Source organism: Microtus pennsylvanicus, chromosome 2, assembly GCF_037038515.1.
Source record: "Microtus pennsylvanicus isolate mMicPen1 chromosome 2, mMicPen1.hap1, whole genome shotgun sequence".
Lineage (NCBI taxonomy): Eukaryota > Metazoa > Chordata > Mammalia > Rodentia > Cricetidae > Microtus > Microtus pennsylvanicus.
The window spans coordinates 112,669,689-112,688,787 of record NC_134580.1 but is presented as its reverse complement, the minus strand read 5'-3'; the positions used below and the strand labels follow the sequence as shown (position 1 = coordinate 112,688,787).

At 38.8% G+C, this 19,099-nt stretch overlaps 1 protein-coding gene across 1 annotated transcript in view; it reads left to right on the top strand.

The window, feature by feature from the left end:
- The window catches only part of Tmx4 (thioredoxin related transmembrane protein 4), a 38,573-nt gene extending 26,604 nt beyond the window's left edge, over positions 1-11,969 (top strand). Inside the window, exons 6-8 of the mRNA XM_075962279.1 lie at positions 3,355-3,456; positions 6,647-6,710; positions 7,782-11,969. Coding sequence (XP_075818394.1) covers positions 3,355-3,456; positions 6,647-6,710; positions 7,782-8,131 — 516 coding nt within the window. The 3' untranslated portion in view covers positions 8,132-11,969. The remainder of the gene's footprint in view (positions 1-3,354; positions 3,457-6,646; positions 6,711-7,781) is intronic.
- The last annotated feature ends 7,130 nt before the right edge of the window (positions 11,970-19,099 follow it).

The window sequence follows — 19,099 nt, the reverse complement described above, 5'->3', positions numbered from 1 at the left end:
TTCGGCATATTTCAAGGCGTAAACCCAGTAATGACAATGAGTCATCAAGCAAAGCATAACCTGATCCATACACATTTTTCACCTAAAACCAGAGCTGAATAATACCTTTTAAAACTTTAGAGTTGGGAGCCATCTTCCAAAACAACTTCAGGAAGAAAGGATTTACTTGAGTTTACAGTTCCACTGCAGGGTAGGCTGGCATCTCAGACTCTAGCTGTGATTGTGGGGCTTTCCGTTGTAGAGGGGAAGAGAGAGACTGATATAACAAGCTGGGAGATGGTAGGAGCTACTGTGGGAGAGGAATAACTAACATTAAAGACCTTTAGAAAAAAGCTTTATGAAAACCTAATTCCCAGCATTCTAAAATATATGCTTTTTTAAAAAAAAATAGGGAGTGTTTTGTTTTTTAAAAAACTTTATTTAACTTTATTTTATGCCAATGTCAGATTCTCTGGAACTGGAGTTACAGAAGAGCTGCCATGTGGGTACTGGGAATTGAACCTGGGTCCCCTGGAGGAGCAGTCAGTGCTCTTAACCACCGAGCCATCTCACCAGCCCTAAAATATAGGCTTATACATATGAAAAGGGAGTTTAAATGGAGTTAGTTATCCTAGAAGAGGGATACAGTAATTCCCTAATAAATTTGTGAACAAAGAAAAACCCCAGTTACCTCCTTTTGAGTTGTTAGCCAGTGGGATCCCATAGACCTGCAACATATACACTATTGCCATTGCTCTTGGTTACTCTTGAGAACTTGATGATAGCATTCTACTGCTGAAGAAACCACAGACTTGAGTCACAAAGCATGGAGAATTCAAATGGCTACAAACCTAGAAGCCTCATCTGTCATAATGCTGAAAAGTGATATATACATGCCTCTGGAGGAGAAAATTCATCATCAGTCTTACCCAGTTGTATACTTTGTGAGCTACAATAGTGACTGTCCTGGGTATATATATCCTCTGGTGGAATAGTGGCACCAGTGTTAAGGGAGTAACCAACCACTTACTGATTTGATTTAAGGCCTGCTCCTTGAGATGGACCCCATACTTAGAAGTGTTACTGGGGCCAGGAACCTGTGGATAGGCCAGTCATTGGCCCTAAGAGAAAACCTATTGCTTTTGTTCTGCTAAATGGACACAGTATTAAAATGACTCCTAATGATTTATTGCTATACCCAATATTAGTACATCTCTCAGCACTTAGGAGATAAGCTCCTTGCAGTGGATGACAACACAAAGACCCACAACTGACAGTCAATGTGCAAAGAATAGAAGGTTACAGAGTACTCAGCCCTAAACAGGACATTTCTGACATACCCCTCTCTGGGATCATTGAGGATGAGGGACCCAAAAGATTTGAGAGCTAACAGTGATATATGACTATAAGAAAACAATGTTTTCCAGACATAATGAGGAAATTACACATATAAACTGACAGTCCTGTGACTACATGCATAGGACTTGGGCAAGCTTCAGCCAGACAAAACTCCAGCATACAGGGTGACAGGCTACATATCAAGGCAAGTACCACACCCAAAATTATTTGGGTAACAAATTTTATCTTTTGTTTTTAAAAGAAAAATTGGAAAAAGAAACCAGGTTGGGTAGGTGGATAGGTGAGGGGTAGCGCTAAAAGGGTTTTTGGGAGAGATGTTGAATATGCTTAAAATATATGAAATTTGCAAAGAATTATTAAAAATATTAGAGGAGGGAGTGTCAGAACTGAGGTCAGGCTCAAACTTTGAAGACCACCCTTTTGTAACCTACTTTCACCAACTGTGCTTCTTCCCTTGAAGTTCTACAGCCACTGAAAACAGTGCAGTCAAGTGTGTACCCATCATTCATGCATGTGCCTGTGGGGGACATTTCTTATCCAAGTTTTAATACTGTGCTTCTGGTGCCCATATGGCAAGAAGCGTACAACCCCTACTTTAATGTCCTCATACTTATAGTTCAATGATGTTCAGAATTATGTAGTCTCTTCTAAAGAAGACTCAGGACAGCCTCTTCACCATGAGCTGTAAAGTAAAAGAACATTTTTAGCATATGGCAAGACATTCCGTAAGTGGTAAAATAGTGGCATAGCAAGGAAAGGTTTGATTGAAGTGAGACAAATTCAGCAGAACAACCAACACACCTTGCAACTCTAGTTCCTGCATCTAGAACTCATGCTGACATTATCTGGGCTCCAGTACTGTGAACTGAGAGCTCACATAGTCTCTCTCTTGGGTTGTTCACTAGATGCCCACAATTTCCTAATTGTGAAAAAAATAAAACCCTATATTTCTTATATTGTCAGCAATCCAGGAGCTCTCTGACCACTTAAATTTTACCTTCATGGCTTTGCATAATAGCCTGTTAGGGCTTCCTTTGCAGAGAGTTCGTACTATTTGGCCTGAGCAGCTTTCTGGGTCTTTGTGATCCTTTCATGCTTTTGATATGCATGCCCATAAAACCAGTACTATGTGGATTCTGCTGCTATGTGGTGAGGCTTTGATTGTTGGATTGTTCTGGTCAGTAACAATTTTTGTTTACATGTTTCTCATTCAGAACATGTCAGGTTAAAATATTTAATTTCTTAGCATAAACTAAAAATCTAATAGGAATAACGTAGATTTTGGAAAATATGAAATTAAAGTAGAAACTTGAACTTATTGTATGTGTGTGTTGTGTGTGAGAGAGAAAGAGAGAGAGAGAGAGAGGAGAGAGAGAGAATGTGTTTTTGGGAAGATCATTCAGTAATTGTTTCTGTGGGCTCTAATGTCTAACTTGTAGCCTTTTAATCTTGTGCCTAGTAATTGATTGGATTGTAGTTTGTAGTCTAAAACAATATGACTTACCATGAAGAAGTATAGGCCCAACAAGTCTACCTCTAAATAGGCTTTAATTTGAAATGAACATTTCATATCTGTAATTCACATATTGTTTAACATTAGGAAAAGTAAATATGGAGACATTTTAAATAGTTCATACTCTAAGGCATAACTTGGCTTTACATAAAAATTGATAATGGCCCAAGGGTTTCATATTTTAATAAGTCATGTTGGGATTAAATATGGAGGAATAGGCAATGATTTGGCAAAGATAATTAGAAAATTTTCTATAATGAGAGAAAGAATTGACAAGGCAATTTGATCAGACCTCTATCAAGATCTTGAGCTCTAAAGAATAATTCTTACTGAATATGATTTTGATAATTATTCTGTTTGTAATGCTACAAACATTGACTTCTTAATTAGTAATTATTAAATATAAACTTGGGTACATATGTGGAGAGAGATTTTGTAGACTGGAGTTACAGCTAGAAAATCCTGCACTTCAAGTAAGCGTTTTGTTTTCATTTTGATTACAGCACCTTCACAACTATTTCACAGTGACTCTTGGAATTCCTGCATGGTGTTCTTATGTCTTTTTCGTCATTGCTACTTTGGTGTTTGGCCTGTTCATGGGTCTGGTAAGATAATGTCAGTCTTTTATTCTTTTCCATTAAACAAAGGATATCATATAAATTAAAAGGTGACCATGAAAGGAAAAGCACATAAATAATCATTTTGTGTTATTTGAGCAGTGAATTTGCTTATTGGTTGCAATGGTAATGTGTAATATAGTGGGAGATGCATTATCACCCTCTGGTCTTTTCTCTAAAATATTCTGAAGATTAGTGCTGTCGAGAATATGCACAGTGATCAATGAAAACTAAATACCATACTTGAATGGCAGTCATTTTCCATCCAAGACAGCCAAGCTAGCTGTGATTTCACATAAAGATCCTTGCTTTGAGCATTGTGGTAAAGACAAAGAATGGACCTAATGAGTTAAATAAAAGACAATTTTTCTTGTTTTTATCCTTCAGTTGAATACCTAATCCTGACCAGATTCTTACATGTACCCTCTTGTTTCCTGGGGTTGTTTTTTGTAAGATATTATAAATAATATAAATAAGAAAAAAATTCAAAGTAAATCATTATGTCCTCATTGGGCATGAAACTTTGTATCCCTATATCTTCTTTTTAGGTATTAGTGAAAGCTGCAAAAATACATTGACTTACTTAAATACAGAAGTTGCCATAAATGCTTTGTGATTTTTTTTATATGTAAATATTTTAAATGTTTCACTTAACCTATACACGAACATGTTGACTGCATATTACACTCTAATTAGGATAATACACCTTTTGGAAAGTTTTGTTGGTTATTGATTATGTAGTTTCTAATTGTGAAACATCGAGATAAAAGTGTAGAGTTTTGATAAGTGTAGTTACATTTTCTAATGAAATTTGGCTTTCTAGGAAGGTCTTAAAAAATCTAAAATGGCTGGTGATTGATCTCATAGTTAAATCACAACTTTGTGCGGACAGTAACTCTAGAAAACTGAAGAGGCTTTATCTCTTTCATGGTTGTTCTTTATCCACACTGTAGCTCATTTTTTTAGTTTGGCTTCTGATGTTAACTTGAGAAGTGGGTTGGAACATGGCTACCTATATGAATCATTATTTAGTCCCCATCTATGTTTTGTTTTATTAATGCTCTTGCTAACGAACATGGCGCACTTTCCCTGGTTTAACGGAATTTGACTCTACAGAAATAGAATGTTAGTTCTGTGCATCCCCTGCCTTTTCTTTAGTACTAGTTTTTCTTTCTTTTTCTTTCTTTTGTTCTTTTTTAATCAGAGTATTTGGAAACTACATGAGTATGGGTTCTTTCAGGGTAAACAGTATGAGAAAGATCCTAGGTGAATCAAAGGTGGAGACATTGGCAATGTAGGTGGGTATGGCAAAACCAGTGAATACTGCTCAGCTGAGGTTTAGAATTTTATGCCTATGCATAGAGTTTGTTTCGAAAGTTAGATTAAAATAATGTTTAGGAGGGTTATGAGATGCTTGTAATAACTTAGAAACTAACAATGGCCCTTGAAACAGAAAGCAGTCTTGAACCGAGAGCATCTATTAAGAATAGACTTTCCTCCTTGTTTCTGAGGAAGAAGACATAATGGATTGTGTACAACATAAACAGATCTTGATGATGGACTAGCACATGAACAACTTTGTGAGTGATGGTGTGGGAACGTAGTTAAATGACCTGTCCAAGGCCACATAGCCAATGCTAGAAAAAGGCAAGACTGAGCTGTGAGTCTCTTCTAAGCTGTGGTACCCAGTTAGCTTTCCATAGAGCCCAATACTGTTGTACATGTCACTTGCTCTCTCTGGAAGTTGTTGGAAATTCCAGAAACATTGGATTATTAAAATGTTCTACCATCCTTGTGAAATTAAATAAAAATAAAGTCACCAAAGTTAGTAAGCACATGACATTCACTTTAATAATTTGATTTGCAAACTTGGTCTTTCAGATGGAAATGTTTTAATCTTTGCTGTCTAAACCAGTTAAACAGCTTGAGACTTACTTCTCAACCCAGAAGTCTTTCCTTTCCTTCACCCCATTGTCTTCTCTTATGGGCGCCATTGCCTGCAATTCCTGGTCCTCTATATATCCATAAATATTAGTAACTCCACTTGGAGAAACTAGAGGAGCTGGACAGCCATTCCCATCATCTGCTGTGCCTAGGACCTTAGATCCTCCTCTGTCAAATGGAAGTCTGAACCCTACATTGAATGTAATCTCTATCTCTAAAGTATCAGAGTGCTTTATTTATGGCTCATATGAAACACTTCATCCGTATTTCTTTGTAGTTAAACTGCTGCCCTCTTCAACATTTCTATCTTAGCTGTTAACATGGATCTTGAACCTAAGTTAAACAAATGAATATATGCATAATTATAGTCCTAAATACAAAGTAGGATGCATTTGTTTTTTAATGCAATCCAAAGGAGTATGGCTTCAACAATTAAAATTTCAAAGCACCTGTAAAATACTAGTATAATAAAGTGCTATTCCTGTTTTTGAAATCTGGTCGCTTATTCAAAAAGAAGCCTTCCTCTGTAGGTTGACTAACAAAAAGAGGAAATATGCACGCAAACTATGCATGTGTGCCATGCCTCTAATAGCAGTGCCTGTATTCCTGTAGCTAGGAGGCTGGGAGAGAATTGCAAAGTCCAAGGCCAGTCAGGTAGAATGCCTAATAGACATCTATAAGAAGAACAAGAGTTGGGTGGTATTTACATGGGCGGCTTCTTCCAGGTGTGATCTTTCTTTCTTCTGTTTGGTAACACAGAGCAGTGAAATGTTGCAGTTGGAGAGTCTGGTTCCATGTAACTCTACACTTCTGGGCACAAGCCAGCAGTTTCGTTAATATGACCCATGCTTGTCTCTGGGTATGGAACGAGGACAGAGGTGATCATTCCCTTAAGAAATTTGTAGTTTTTCAAGGAAAAAAAAGACTTGTTTAAAATTACACATACAGTCAAGATAAGAGGTGAAGCCAGCCAGTCTCTGCTTATAATAGAATTTAATTCTCAATTGCAGAATTTTCTTTTATATGGGCAGGTTTTTTTTTTTTGAAAAAAAAATACTCAAGACTATTCCATATCCTTGGAGTACCCTTTAGCTCATCTGTATCTTTCTGAAGGCTGTGACTAGCTGCTAAATATCTGTCTAAGGATGTCTGTGTATGGGGCACAAATCTGATGTTGAGTCTGGATGGCAGTTTGTCTTCTTTACTCAGTGTGGAGTCATTTTGTTTTCTCCAGGTCCTGGTGGTAATCTCAGAATGCTTCTATGTGCCACTTCCAAGAGTTTCATCTGAACGTTCTGGTGAGTTGGAGAAGTTCACATGGGTGGAGTTTTTAGAGTTTTGTGGTATTCTGTCTGTGGCTCTGCATTTGATTTTAACATCTAATCAATGAGCATTCAATTACCTCTATTGAGTTCCTTAAAAATGTTTTCGCCATATAAATTTGAATAAAATTTACTTTTTAAAAAAAATTAGAAAATACTCCCTATTGAAGATTGCATTTTCCTCTCGGGCTTACTCCCCTCATTTTTCAGTGGACAACTTTTATTCTTGAATTGGAGTGAAGGTTTCTATGAGGAACTCACATTTATTGAGTCTCTAAGATAGCTTGTCACTATCTCAAGTTCTTTAAAAGCAGTTTGCTCAAATCTGCATGTGTTCACTTTACTTCTGGGCCTAATTGACTCTGAAGTTGATGGCCTTTATTCGTAGTGGTTTTTTTTTTTTTGAGACAGTGTTTCTCTGTAGTGTTGCATTTTCTCAGGAGCTTAAATAAGGCCATGTCTTTAGTCCTTGAAAATGTTAACACTTCATAGATGGCTAAGTAACATGTCTGACCTTCAGCATTGTGGAGTGTGAAAGGGAGCCAGTGTATAAATTGCTGTGGGGTTCTCTGGGTGCAAGCCCAGCCCAAATGATGTTATAGTGCTAAAGTTCATTCAGTAGCTATCACTATTCCTAACTCCTATTTTATCAGTTTAACTTTGTGGTAAGAGGAGGCCTTTTCTTCCTGACTTTGGCCTCAAACTCTCAGGGAACAGGACTCTGCTTGGTTCAGCTTGTCTGAAATAGTTGTTATGACCAATGATTCGCTGAGATTTTTACACGGAATGTAATACATAGCACAAACAAAACTTTGCACTCTATTCCCATCTACTCTGCCATCAAGTCAGTGATGCTCCCTTAGGGAGATAGTAAATCTCTAGATGGGGCTAAGCTACAACCAGAAAACCTGATCACATGATTTCAACGCTTCGGAGGAGAAACCTCCTCAATTTATCCACCTCATGGTTAAACTGTGTATTAATTACTTAATTGCCATGATTTATCCAGAGTGAGTTTTTCCCCCTCTGTTTCTCTTCTGTCCATAGAGCAGGATCAGAGGCCGGAGGATGTTCATGGAGCTGAGCAGCTGCAGGATGCAGAAGAAGAAAAGGATGACTCAAATGAAGAAGAAAACAAAGACAGTCTTGTGGATGATGAGGAAGAGAAAGAGGACCTTGTAGATGAGGATGAAGTAGAGGAATATGAGGAAGAGGACAACCTGGCAGGCATCATGGATGAGGAAAGAAGTGACGCCAATGACCAAGAAGTACTACAGGAAGACAATGTGTCCCAGAAGGAACGTGAACCTGATGAGGCTCATTCAGTGGATACACAGGAGGTGGTGGAAGACTCACTGAGGCAGCGCAAGAGTCAGCATGCAAACAAGGAACCATAGATTTCATGATGCCATTTCTAAAAATATAGGCAAGAAAAATAAGTCTGCTTCCCTCTGGTCTGCAGTTTAAGCCAAATCCTTAGTTTGTATTTAGTTTTTAATTTTTTTTCATGAATGAACAGTGTTTACTCTTAAAAGATAATCTCTGGTCCTGTGGTCACATGGTAGTAAGCCTCTGTGTCCTGAAGAGAGTCAGGGACAGCACTCAGCCACCATGGTGTAAGGATCTTTGCAGGGATTTAGGTGAAGAACAAGTTGATATACTTGGGGGCCAAAAAATCAACCAGAGGACTCCTCTCCAGTCCTCCATAGCACCTTTAGAAATGAGGCTGCTGGCCTAAATAAAATGAGAGCAAAACCACATTGGTCCTGAACACACGGAAGTACAGGAAGAATCTCAATGGTTAAGCATTGTTTTTGTCATGTAAGAAACATTGGGTACTATGGCCCCCCAAACACTCTCTTGGGGCCAGAAATTCTAGAGACCTGGGTATAGATACAACTTGAGAAAGATGCTGGTGAGTCATCTGAGCTCTCTTGGTTTCTGTTTTATTTTCTCCATTTAATTCCTGTGGCTTCTTCACTGCGGGACTGAAGATTACATGTTTCATAACTGCTCTATAGTGAGAGTAGCAGATAGCAGGATCCATTACTCTCATTTGACTTAAAGCTGTAGGTAATCAGTAACCACTGCTGATGAGGCTTGGACTGCCAAGTATCTCAAAAGCATGCAGTCTTTGGAAATTCAAAAGGTAGTAGGGGTTTTATAGGGCCGGTACAGACAAACAACTGGTTTTGGTCAGCCCGTAATACTTCCAGGATAACTTCTTCAAGAGTTCCTTTAGCCACATTCTTTGTTTTTCTGAATCCCAAAGTGTGCCGGCTTCAGGTCTGTGTAAACAACACAGTTTCCACCTCAAGGGGTTCCTGCCTCAAGAACCACTTTAATAATAACTGAGAAACATGTCTACTTTTCTTTCAGTGATGTGCTTTTGGTAAAAAAAAAATTTACGAAAGTCAATTTCAAGAGATGAAAGATATGATTTTGTTTTTGTCTTCCTTAATCCTCTAGAGAATTGTATCATTATCTCTACCTACTCAATCTGGTATCAGTATCAAGCAATCCCAGCATCTTAAAAAAAAAAAATCTCTTCAACTCCTCTCTTACCCTTTCAGGCCTTAGAATAAATTCATAAAGTCAACTAGGTATATGAAATATGCCTAAAGTCAATCTTCTATGTAACCCTTGGATTGAGTCAGAATAATGAGTCTGTCTTGTTTTAAAAAGGATATGCAGTTTTCTCTGTATTAGCTGCCAACAGGAGGTTCACTGGTGATGGGGTTCAGAATCTGCCCCCCTGTACTGCATGATGCTGCTACAAACCTTGCACAAAGGAAGATTTTCTTGTGACAATCCATTCTTTATAAATGTTTTTATTTCATCTTTGTAGTTAACTGTTAACTCAAGGCTGAGGCCATCATAGAACAAAGGAAAAGGTGACCTTCCTGCCCTTCCATGTTCCTGTCCTCTGACACATCTTTACTCAAAAGACCCATGGTTCTGTGGTGGCCTTTGTCTTCCTGCTAGAGCTAAGATGTTCCTTCTCTTCTGCCAGTGGATTTCTTCTCTTGTTATAGTAACCGAGGTCAGTCTAGTGGGAAAGGGAAGACTCCGTGTCTCTGTTCTGAGTAGTACCCCTCCTGCAAACTGAAGTACTGGATTTTAATGGGATGTTTAACTAGAGGGAAGGCTTGAGAATTAGTCTGCCTTGGCTTTTAGAAATGTTTCAAAGCCAGTTTCCAATTAGATCAAACACTACTTAATAATAAGTGAGATTATACATTTCCTTTCTTAAAAATACTTAAAATAAGTAGGAAGGTAGGAGAAAAAAAGTCATAAAGAAGAAGGTCCAGTCCAGTAAAATTATATTTATCTGTAGGAATTATTTTTCCTAGCCTTTCTTTTTTTTAACATCCTGGCAAAAAATTGGGTTTCTAGTAAATAGTCCAGTAAGTACTTACTAATTTAATTTCTTTCCATTTGAAGCCTTTAGGTTTATTTTCAATACTTATTTGATATAAAATTAAAGGAGAAAAGTCAACTTAAAATTAGATCATCATTTAATATGCTTTATTTTTGTGTACATAATAAATTTAATCCAGAAGTTAAGTGCATGGAAAAATGATTTTACATATATACATATATATATATATATGTAAAATCATTTTATATATATATATAAACTAACTATGCTTCTCCTCCACTGCCATATCTGCTATTTAACTATAGAATACTATTTTCTGTATGTTAAAATTGGGTAAATGAGATAGAAACTGTGGAATAAGGGTGTGCAGTGCTTTATGTACAGATAGTTAGGATAAGGTGCCTTGTTCTTTATTGGAATGTCTGAAAACTCTAGTTACCTCTCTCTTTTTAAATTTCTTTTACTGTTCATTTCTTTATCTGTGCTGAACCATGCCAGCTTGCTTAGAATCTCATGGAAGCAGTGCACAGGAAATTTCACTTTTTTGTTGTTTTTATTGTTTTGTTTTGAAGGATAATCATGAACAGATAAGGGGTGGCTCATTGACTTCACAGCCATTGAACTGCGTGGTAGTCACTACAGTCTCATCTTGTAGTAGAATCTGTACCTGTTATCAATAACTAGTGCAATAGAAGGGAAAGAAGCTTGACACAGATCAGCTTTGACATTTGAGAAAGCCACACGTTTACTTTTTAGGTGCAAACCCATGACTTATAATTAAGACATCGTCACATGGTTTGAGTGTGTGTAAGCTTGAATAAGTATATCTTGTAACATCTTTTGGGGAGGTAATTAAAATGCTAGTTAAAGGCATATCTACTGTGTGACATTTTGCAAGATAGGAAACAATAGAGTCTAAAGGAAAATTTTAAAGGATTAAAAAGGGTGTATGTTATTTCAGCATAAAATCCTAAGCCTCAAGTGAGAGAAAGAAGGGGAGATGAGTACTTTTGCTGGTGTTTGCAGGTTTTCTGTGTTCTTCCTTCTAGTGTCCTGCTGTTATTTCTGCCAGTATTGTATTTGTGCAATTGACTAGCTGTCAGATCTGTCAACTGTTTGGAAAGTATTTGTGTAAATATTTGTGCCAACAGAGACTCTCGCAGTATTGTGTCTCATTACCTCATTCTTGGATTTGATCCTCTTGAGATTGTAGCTCGTCTGATAGAAGCCAAGGCAGAGTCTGATGAAACCTGCTGGATTAGTTCTTTGAGCAGCTACTCAAAGCAGGAGGTTCAACTTAGAAAAACCTTGGTCACCTTCAGCCTAGTACATGGACCTTACAAGGCATATTCTCTAGAGTTGTGTGTAGACTGTGATTCTGTTTACATGTGGCTATGACTTGTTTCTAATGTGGTTGAATTTTGTTTCTAGACAGCTTTGTATAAATGCAGTTTTTATACTAAAACTGTTCATTTGTAAGTCTGTACATTATAAAATGTCTATGTTTATTCTTTGTATTAATTTTGATTATCCCACTGTATTTATTTTACTTTATCTATGTATTCTGTGCTCTCTCAAATAGATGTGTAGCAACTGAAATAAGGAATCAGTGTATTGTTTCAAGTACTGCATTGCCTGCATTACAAAGTCTCTGATCAGGGGATTGTACATAACCTTGAGCCTACATACTGCCATTTTATTGTGTCAAAATTTAATTAATGGTAGTGATGACCTATGAAACAGAATGGTGTATTGCTTTTTCATATAAATATTTTCACACAAAAGTATTTGTGGAGGCAGTTGAAAATATTACTTTGTTAAGAAAATAATTTTCTTCTGTGTTTATTCTCTGACTTCATTTTCCACCTCTTTTACCTGAATTTGGTGAAATCTCTGCCATGTGCTCAAGGTTAATGCCAAAGATATGAGGGCTTCTCAACACATCACAGTCTTTGTAATGTCTGGAAAGTCTCGGGGTACTTGCTATGGCCAGGGCTGGCATTTAGTAAGTGACTGCTGTTTTTCCAAGATGCTGGCCTTCTTGGTCTCCTAGGATTTATAGAAGACTCTTCTTTCAACTTACCTGTTCCCAGCACTGCAGCAATCAGAAGTACAGAGGCGTAAAGGTGAGTGGCTCCTTTGAACTTCTCACACACTGATGGATGGAGATTTGATTTGTCCCTTTTGGAAGACAGCAGGGAGCTGTTCCTGAGGATGATGGGCGTGGGGGGCGGTTACTTAAGTTTATATTTTCTCAGTCTCTATCAAAGGAAAGTTCAGAAATCTGTCCCTGTGTGGATGAACCTTAGTGAAAGTTCTTCACTAATTTACTCCTCAGGTAGAATTTGGTCCTGCTTCTCTTTTGTCATGACTAAGTGATGGCTAAGCAGTTTCTTGCTCATCTTTCCAAAAATATTTTCTCCCATTTCAGTGACTTTGATGTCAGTGTCCAGCCTCGATGGGTTTGTCCTTTCCAGAGTAGGGGTGTGTGGACTAGAGATGTTAGGCAGAATAGACAGAGATACAAAAGAGATACAGAGACATAGAGTACTGGGAAGTTAACTCAGTGACTCCTGAATGTTGAATACTTTTGCCTTTATTTTCCATATGCTTATATACCCCAATCCAAAAAGGAGGGAAGAAGGCAAAAGACTGCTTTAACATGATACAAAGGACAAACAGAGCAGTTACTTGCGTCAATACTTGAGACATCAAGCCGCTATTTCCTGAGTTAAGTATTCTGATATTTTAGGCAGGACATGCAGTGACAACATCTTAGACCAAGAATCCTGTAGGCACCCCCTCCCTGGGTCAAGCCTCTGGTCTTGAAAATGAAGGAGCAGAACTAGACTTGAATTCTCTGACCTTTGGTCAAGGTGAACAGATCCACCACTACAGGCCATCTTCATATCCAAAACACCAAGTAACCACACCGTAGCTCAGGATACCTTGTTTGCAGCCTCTCCTGAAGCCAGACTTGTTGTCAATAACTTTGAAAGAGCAAGAGTAGGTTTCAGTTCTCTGACCTTCACAAGGTGGAGCGGACCCACTGCGGGGCTCCCACACTTTGATACTTGGTAATTTATAGATTCCATGTGTATAGTAAGTGGGATTCTGCTTAATCTTGTGAATTGAAAAGTCTTTTACCATCAGAAAGTAGAGTGTTTCTTATACAAATAATTTGGGAATAGTTTAATAGAAATAATTTTTAGATGTGAGTCTCTATGGTAATGTGTAGTAAGCAATGTGGTAGAACAGGAAATCGGAAGATACTACGAAGACTAGAACTTTTGGCTACAATATGACTACTATGACTGCTAATTTTAAGGGCTGAGTTGAGCTTAGAAAATTAATGGACAAGTAAAGGAACTCTTAGGTCTGTCGTGGTGGTGGTGGTGAAGAGCCCACTTCCTCTGGAAGCTACTGACTACATGGTTTATTGGTTCTTGGCTGTCACAGGGGGGAATGAACTGAAGTAAATGAAAGTTCTCATCTCCATCCTTGATAAAATAAAACTCATCAGTACATGAAGGCCAAGAAAGCTTCTCTCTTGGACAGGCCTCTGTGCAGACAAAAGAGTCCCCTAAAATCATAGACATGAACCTGGCTTTAAGTAAGTTGGTGTTTGATTTCACATTAGCTTCTTACACTTAAAAACCGAAAAAACTAAGCCAAACATTTCTCATATTAAGTGTTTGTAATCTGCTGGCCTGGTCTGTCACCTGGGTACCTGTCCCTTTAAGAGACAAGCCCTGCCCACTCCAACATTCCCTCCCCCTCCACTTGAATCCTTGGATCTCCAGCCTCCTCTCCAACCTGCTCTTTCTGTGTTCCTCTTCTGAAGAGGTAACTACTGCCTCTCCCCCACTTTCATCTATCCCCCCACGGCCCTTCTTCTGGAGAGGCAGCTTCTGCCTCTCTCTTCTCTTCCTTCCCCTTCTCCCCTTTCCCATCCATAACCCACTAAGTAAACTCTATACTCAATCTCTCTCTGCATGGCATGTCTGTCTCCCACAGAGGCCTCAGGTGGCCTGCCACTGCCTTTTGTATGACCACCGCTCCTTATGTTTATAAATAATAACACGAAGGCTAATGGGGCAGGAGGAGGGTGTACTGGCAGAAACAGTTTAAGAAAATTGCTCTTGAAAATATCTTCAACATGGCTTAAAAAATCATTGAACTCAGTCTGAATTACAGTCAGATAAGGAAGCTGTTCAAGAGACAACAGGTCTGAAGTCCAGGATCTGAAGCCAGGAGAGTAGGAGGGACATTGGAGGGTGGGGTTTGAAGAAGATGGGGGGAGATGTAGGCAGAGGAGATATACTGCGGACACAGATTGCTAGTCAGGCAGGTTTTGGCAGGCACACACTTGTACACGTGACCTCACACTTGGCATGGGCACATGTGTAGTCCAGCACATAGTTTGGTGGGTGGTCTCACAGCCTCCCCAGACTAGCTGGAAAAGGCAAGTGGTGAGGGCACTCGACCCTGCTCTCAAGGGCATATTTCTACAAAAGACAGAGTGGCCTTCTGCCAGGAATATAACATGACATCTTTGCTGCATGTTGTTGAATGCCCAATGTCAACTATCATTTGCTTATAGTGCCCTGAATGTCTGGGGTCAGCCATGTTTTAACTGACTCAAACCAGATACCCACATTAACACCATGTTATCCAAATCCTAATTACTCCAGACTGCCTTCTGTTCCCTACGGTAGGCTTAGATCACCTCAATCCTTGAGATAATAAAATTCTTAAAACATTTTAAAAAGTTTAAAAGCAAAAGGAATTGTTATAAAAAATATACTATATTTAAGGTTCACCTCTGTCAAAAGGATTGAGGTTCAGTATGGCATTTCATTATACTAATGCATCACACACAGTACATTCTACACTTGTGGGGCAATACAGAGGGTTTCAACTTAGATGTTCCTTTAACCGTTTTTTCTCCGGAATATTTTGCAATAACATTTGGGGTTATGTAACCTAGTCCTATGTTAGTAATGAGTGAATGTTAACAATCTACCCCTTAGGACTTCCAAATGCTGATTTTGAAACAGTGGAAAGCAACGTTATTCCACACCAGCCACTGAGCAGCCTCTTGCTCCTGGCTCCTGGTACCACCCCATTCCCGAGATGCAAACCTTCAGCAAATGACCCACATTCCATGGGTCTCTCTTCACTATGGGGATAACAGGTGAGAACTTTAAGCAGTGAATACAATTCAAGGAGCTGTTCTAAATGTAGCATGCGTGTAGTGGATGATTTATGGCAAGGGTTTCTAAGGTATCACTTCAAGATCTAAGAGTGATCCTGGGGATGGATCAAGGCATATTGAGAATGTTTTTAGAGCTGTCTTTGTGAAGTCAGGTTGGCCAAAGGTGGAAGGGCTTGTGAAATCCCAACCTGTCTCAGAAACACCTCACTTTAGACAGGAGGATAAGCATTAGCAGACACAGAGATAGAACTATACCTTTGTCTACCTCCTGAAATCTGAAATGATGCTAGAAGCAGGTATAAATGCTGGAGGAAGTTTACTAGCCACACTTGGACTCCTAGGTTGAATGTTGGCTCTTTCTAAAATTCTGTTGAGAGATAGTCTGCCATGGTTTATTTAAATCCTGAAGACCCTTTAATAATCCCCCTTACTGAGGGGATTACTGCTTTCAAAGCATTGGAGTCTAGCAATCATTTATTTCTTTTTTAGTTCCCAAAGCTACCACTTCCATAAGGCAGTGTGCGCCCTCCTTCATCTCTGATCCTGTCCCTGGGAACTCTCTTCAGATGCCTTTTCCCATATCACTTTTACTTCTACTCACCTTTTCTCCTTTTGGAAAGACTTTATTCCTGCCTCTAGGGTTTTCAGTGTGCAACTGAGCCTTGGAGCTTTAGGCAAGTGGAAAATTGCAACCAGCACAACCAGAGTTGTTAATCAGGAGAGGAGGTAGATGGGAGGCTGTGCATGTCACCATGGATGGAAATTGTGCAGGCGCATGGCTACATTTTCCATTTTCTACCTGCCAACGTCTCAATCCAGGTACTGGACTTGGCCACCATCATCAAAACTCATTCTCTTCACAGACAATGGAGGCAGAGAATGGGAAAGCTCCCAGAAGGCCAAGCTCTCCTGCCCCTTTCTGCTTCCCCACAATACACACTCCTCCAGCCTCAAGAGTCTCTTCCCCAGAAGAAGCAGTGCAGTACTCACTAGGTGCTTTCATACCCCAAGTTTAGCCAGGCAGCTGGTGTTTCCCATATGAACCCACCTGTGCTGAGTTCTAGGTCTGAGAGACTAAAACCAAAACTGTTGGATACTCTGCCGTGTGTGTGTGGATGTGCTCACGAATGTACATCCCTGTACAGCATCTTTCTCTGTTGCCCCCCACCGTATTTTTTGAGACAGTCTCACTGAACTTAGGAGTTCACCAGTGTCTCTATACTAGCTGGCCAGTGAGACTCTGGCGTCTTCCTGTCTTCACCTCCCCACTGCTGGAATTCCAGGCACCTGCCACCTCCTGACCTTTTCCTCATCAGATCATCATGCTTATGTGGCAAAGACTTTACTCACAGAACCATTTCCTTGGCGCTCGATCTGGATTCTTTTAAAATTTTATTTAATTATTTATATTTCTTTATTTATGTGCTCTTGGATAGGTATGCCAACTGGTTTATGTGTGGAGGCCAAGGGACAACTTGCAGGTGTCAGTTGTCTTTTTACCATGCGGGTTCCAGGGATTGAATTCAGTTCAGCAGCCTTGGTGGCAAGCCAGCTTAATCACACATATAGGTACCTTTAGTGAGGGAAATATTCATTAGGGATCCATGCAATCAGTGCAGGAGATTTCTTTGAAACTTGCTGCCATCCCGGAAAGAGTGTTACTGAAAGGAAATGGGAAAAAGCAACAGAGATTATGTCTCTTATCATTAGAACTCGCAATGCAAGTGCTGTTCTACTTCTATGTGTCCAAACATTTAGGGAAACTAGACTCTTCAACAAGAATTACTTAATATTATTAAATGTTGGGATTTTTTTCATCAGAATGCTGACTTCTGAATGGAAAAATTATAAAAATACATTTTCTTTCTGCTTGTAAATACTGATTAAAATAAATAACTTCCCATGGGACTATGATTTTTAACTCGACCATTTTACATTTCTTGTGTTTTTGAGCACGTCTCTCCACTGAGAAATTGCTTCCTGCCTATGGAAAATGATGCCATCTTCTTTCTGGAAAATGTGGGTATTTATCAATACCGAAATCACATTAACAGACACTTTCCTGTTTCTAAAAGCCAAAGGACCAAACTACTTTGTTTGATCCTTATCCACATGACTGCTGGAAAATCCTATTAAGATAAAAGTGCTGAGAGTTTGGAGCTGGCTCGTTTCCCAATGATGTCTAACTCCTGCTCTCTGAGCAGATGAATGTGGCGCCTAGGAGGGTAGCAAAAGGTAGATGTGGGCATGCTGAGCACTTGGGAGGAACAAGAGGCCATGCATTGTTACTTTGTTTACAGAGTGACATAAGATGAAAAGAACACTTGCTGTACATAATGACTTGAAAACCTCTTGAAGTTGATGATAATTTTTCTCCCAGTTGTTTTCCTGTAGGAGATTTATTATTTTCTCCAACCTGATCTTTTTTTTGTGTGTGTGTGTGGACAAGAAGTAAAACAGTATTCTTGAGACACTATGGATCTTAATTTCAGGAGTTATTCCTTGGTGAGGAAGTCCATCTTAGAAAAGAACACAGTTATATTGGAATATTGTCTCGTATAAACCTGGAAAGAGAGCCACAAAATCTTGTCTTTTCACAAAAAAGGCTTGCCCATCTCTGAAGTTTTAGAGGAAGAAAAAACCAAAAACAAACAAAACCAAAACAAACAACTGAGAACATTTCTGCCTTTATAGCTCACTGAACTGATGGACAGACTTCACTTGTGGAAATGAAGCCTTCCTTTTTCTGAGTACAGTGAGGCTATCGCCATGAGATGAGTGTAGAATGACCACGAGAACCTGGGAAGGTTCTGTTGATTTTCTGTTTCCCAGAAGAGAGTGCTGATAGTGATGATCTAATTAGCAGAGTAAACTGAGTCTTTCTTGAGTTATTGGGTAAAATCACATTAGCATTCGTCTGTCACATCTTGAGGGTTAGTGCCTGGCAGGAAAGCTGGAGCTTGGGTTACAGTGTCTATCTTGTATCCAGATACGTGAACAAAACAAAAACTTTCTTCTATTAGGAATTCAAAAATGCCAAGTGACCTTGATTAATGGTTAGCTATATGTTTTATTTATTCCCAATCATAGAAACTGGGTAGGATGAGGTCTTCCTTTCTAATTGATTTTTTTTATTTTAGTTTTTTGTGTATAGTAGACAGTTTTAAATACAGGGCCTTAAGCATGAGCTAGTGACACATGTAGCTCTTGAAATGTAATTTATAAATTTACAATATAATTTGAGAGGAATTGGATATTCTTCTCCCATGACTTTATTAACTTTGGTTAAGTTCTTATCTGTCCTCACTCATCTGTCTTTAGTGATACTTATATTCCAGCTTTCAGTTGTTACTGAAGTCAACTCATAATTCTCTATTGTTAATTTTTTTTACTATTGAGTGACAAGTCACTGAATAAACACACATAACTTTCATGAGCATGCCAAATATGGATACAAACACATGCACACATACATATACGCATATGAGCATTACTCATCCCAATATAGCTTGTAAAGAGTATAAAACATGAATCACTATTTTAAGGAGTTCTTGGGATTTTACTTAGACTTTCTGTTACCATCTAGGAGTCTAGATAGGGTTTATAGTGATATTTATGTTTTATTAAATAAAGCTTGCCTGAAGATCAGAAGGTAAATAAGCCATTAGAGGTCAGGCAGTAGTGTTACACACCATTAATCCCAGTATCTTGGAGACAGAAGTAGATGGATCTTTGTGAATTCAAGACTACTGTGGGATACACAAG